This window comes from Myotis davidii, unplaced genomic scaffold (assembly GCF_000327345.1).
Source record: "Myotis davidii unplaced genomic scaffold, ASM32734v1 scaffold243, whole genome shotgun sequence".
NCBI lineage: Eukaryota > Metazoa > Chordata > Mammalia > Chiroptera > Vespertilionidae > Myotis > Myotis davidii.
The window spans coordinates 138372-141553 of NW_006295183.1; the positions used below are offsets into that span (position 1 = coordinate 138372).

A 3182-nucleotide genomic window follows, 5' to 3' on the forward strand; every position below is an offset into this window, starting at 1 on the left:
ATATTTTTGATATTTATTTTATATATTTAAATGCCATTTAACAAAGAAAAATCAACCAAAAAAATGAGTTCGTGTGTCATAGGCTCGCCATCACTGTCCTAGCCTCTACCGCTTTTCTGCAGCTGCCATTCACTGCAGAGCCCCGTGGTAAGCGTTTCATATTACATAAGTTAGGTGTATCATCTCTAATCTTCAGAATCCTTTAAGGTTGACATTATTGCCATTTTCAGATGTGAGGACTGAGGCTCAAAGGTCAAGAACGCACAGCTAAGGAAGTCAGAGGTAGGGGGTCCTACCAGCCTTAAGGGTTTGGGCTGATCTCCAGATGGTACCATAAGTCGACCCAAGGCCACAGCCCTCGATAGCTATCCCCTCCCAATCCTCTTACCGGGCAGTGCCCCCTCCAAGACACTCCCTTTGAAGACATCCTGGGTAAACTTGGGCTTGTGGTCATTCTGGTCTGTCACGATGATGGAGATGTTCATGGGCTCTTCCACGGAGGCGCCGTTCTCTGACACAGCGTGGCCAAAGAGCTGCGGGTGCACAGGTCTGGGGTCAGCCTGGCGCCTCCCTTCCCACCAGGCCCCCGGGCCCTGCTTCTCATTGGATGCTAAAGGTTACTTACCTCGTACTTGGCAATCTTCTCCCGGTCCAGTGGCTTATTCAACAACAACCAGCCCGTTTCCTTCTCTATGGTGAAGACACCCTCAGGGGGGCTGTCTGCCCCAGGCCCTGTGATGCTGTAGAAAATCTTGGTGCCTCTGTCCTTGCTAGATTTGAGCTGGAAGCAAAATGAAAAATGACAGCTGACCAAGTGACAAATATCTCAGGGGTGAGGAGGCACTGCCTTATCAGGAACTGGTGCCAAGAGAGAGGCTTTCCTCGGTGGGCCCCAGTGCTCAGCACCAGAAACCTCTATTCAGGCCTTTAGGAGAGGGTCCCTGCAGCCACCAATGACGCCCAGGGAGAAGCACAGCCATACCTGATTCAGCCTCTGAGGGAAGGGACCCTTGCCATTCTCAGGGACAGACAGCGGCGGGAACACCCATTCTCTCTTGCGTCTTCGTAAGATACGTTTGGATGGGGAGGTCCTCAGAGCCTTACTTTCCTGTAAAGAGAGAAGACCCCTTAACCGAGATAGGCAAACAGCTGGAACACACCCACCATCCTCACCTACAGGAGATAAGGGTCAGGAGGCAGACCTGGATGGGTCTAAGGCAAAAGAAAAATTGGAATAATCTAAGGTCCAGAGGGACCAATAGAAAATTCTACAGTACATACATCTAGTGGAGTGCTATGCAGCTCTAAAAGTGAGGAGTAAGGAAGCTCTCTATGTGCTGACATGGAAAGACCTTTGATGTGTACTGTTGAGTGCAAAGAACAAGGTACAGAATGGTTTAGCATTTTATTTAACAAACACATAGTGCTTAACAGGTGCCAGGCACTGTTCCATCTTTTGTGTAAAAAGGTAGGAAAATAAGACCATATCTTCATATTTGCTTATTTATAGACAAAGTCTGCGGGAACACAGAAGAAATTAATAATGGTGATTATCTGTGGGAAAGGGGTGGAGAGGGCATTAGGCAGATGGAGAGAAAAAAGGGGAGGTAATTCATTGCATAATTTTAAATATATGTATTTTTTATTTTTGAACCATGTATACTAACTAGCATATTAGCTATTCAAAAAACTAAATTAAAAGAAACAATGTGTGACCAAGTGCCTCATGTCCATCTTCCCAGGGGCTCATGGGATTGGCAGTTCTGTGTGGGAATTGCCTTCCCTCGGGGTTTACCCAGATGATACGGGAAAGAAAAGAGAGGTGAGAGAAAGAATCCAAGGTTACAAGAGCATTGGACCATTACTCACAAGGCAGCTCTCTGCCGCCCCTCCTGGGCAGCTGCAAGCACTACACCGTGGTAACTGAGGGCTAACACCACCTCCTCTGAAGGGATAAGGTGGCTCACAGCAGCAACCTGGGCACGCACAAAGAACACCTCACCCACTCCCCACATACACACACGGGTGGGCATAGTGTTTTACCTGGGCTGCTATGTCGCTCAGTGCAGTGAAATCGTGATCAGTGCTAAGCAGGGCCGACTCTTGCCCAGGCCAGCCCATGAAAACTGGGGAGAAGAGAGAAAGGGAGTATTAGGAAGGAGGGCCTTCTGGAAGCTACCCCAGAGAAACTACAGCAGACAACAGCCCCCTGATTGGATCAAGGAGTGTTCTACTACAGGAGGAGGCTCGGCTTACTTCCTCTGAGCAGCATTGTGACCAAATACGAGTTTCAGATGGAGCTTCCAAGTCTGGTCTCTAAAGGGAGGGCCACTTTGTGGTCAGTTTGTAAGCCAAACCCCTTTTCTTCATTCACGAGGCCAGAAAACCAAGATCACAGACTTTGAGGGACATTGGTTCCCAGTGGCCTCATGAGAAGAAGGGAATGGGGAGGGGGACAAGGTCACAGCTGGAGGCTGAAGATTTTCATGCACTTTGCATCCTGCTACATCATCGCTCACACAGCTTGCTCTAAACCAGCGGTCGCCAACCTTTCGGACCTCACGGACCACCAGTGGTCCACGGACCACCGGCTGGCAACCGCCGCTCCAAAGGTTTCCTTAAACCAGTGGTCGTCAACGTTTCGGACCACTGGTTGGCGACTGCTGCTCTAGACAACCTCAGCTTGTCACACTCCTGGATCCCTCCTGCTTGGCCACTCTTTAAGTAACACTGTGCGTTAATAACTATCATTCACCAAGCCAGAGACCGGGCCCATTTTGTCCTTACATCTACCCACCAAGGTAGGTGTTAGCCTCTTTTCAAAAGATAAGAAAACGGAGGTTCAGAAGCCAGGTCAGCCTGACCCTAAAGCATACGCTATATAAAACTCTCAACCAATGTTCTTACACGTTATTCCTGTGGCCAAATCAGGGGACCGGCCAGAGGCCACACGTGGGCCCATCAGCAGCACCAGGCTCTGGCCCAGACCCCAGCGCTCATCGTTTTACTCAGCTGCAGCACAGCCAAGACCACAGGCCAGTCTGTGCCATGGAAATGTCAGGGTGAGGCCTTCCAACTGTCCTTTTTTGAAGAATCGTCCTTGAGGCTCAGTTGCTGATGACGGTGATTGTTTTTCTTTTAAATCCTTCTTTAGTATAAGAAAGGGTAACAGATGAGGTTTT

At 49.2% G+C, this 3182-nt stretch overlaps 1 protein-coding gene across 1 annotated transcript in view; it reads right to left on the reverse strand.

The window, feature by feature from the left end:
* Positions 1-2122, reverse strand: part of CDH3 (cadherin 3) — a 32244-nt gene extending 30122 nt beyond the window's left edge. Inside the window, exons 1-4 of the mRNA XM_015567810.1 lie at positions 2044-2122; positions 983-1108; positions 626-781; positions 389-533 (exon numbers count right to left, since the gene is read on the reverse strand). Of these exons, the coding sequence (XP_015423296.1) occupies positions 389-533; positions 626-781; positions 983-1108; positions 2044-2121 (505 nt within the window). The 5' untranslated portion in view covers position 2122. The remainder of the gene's footprint in view (positions 1-388; positions 534-625; positions 782-982; positions 1109-2043) is intronic.
* Between the last annotated feature and the right edge of the window lie 1060 nt (positions 2123-3182).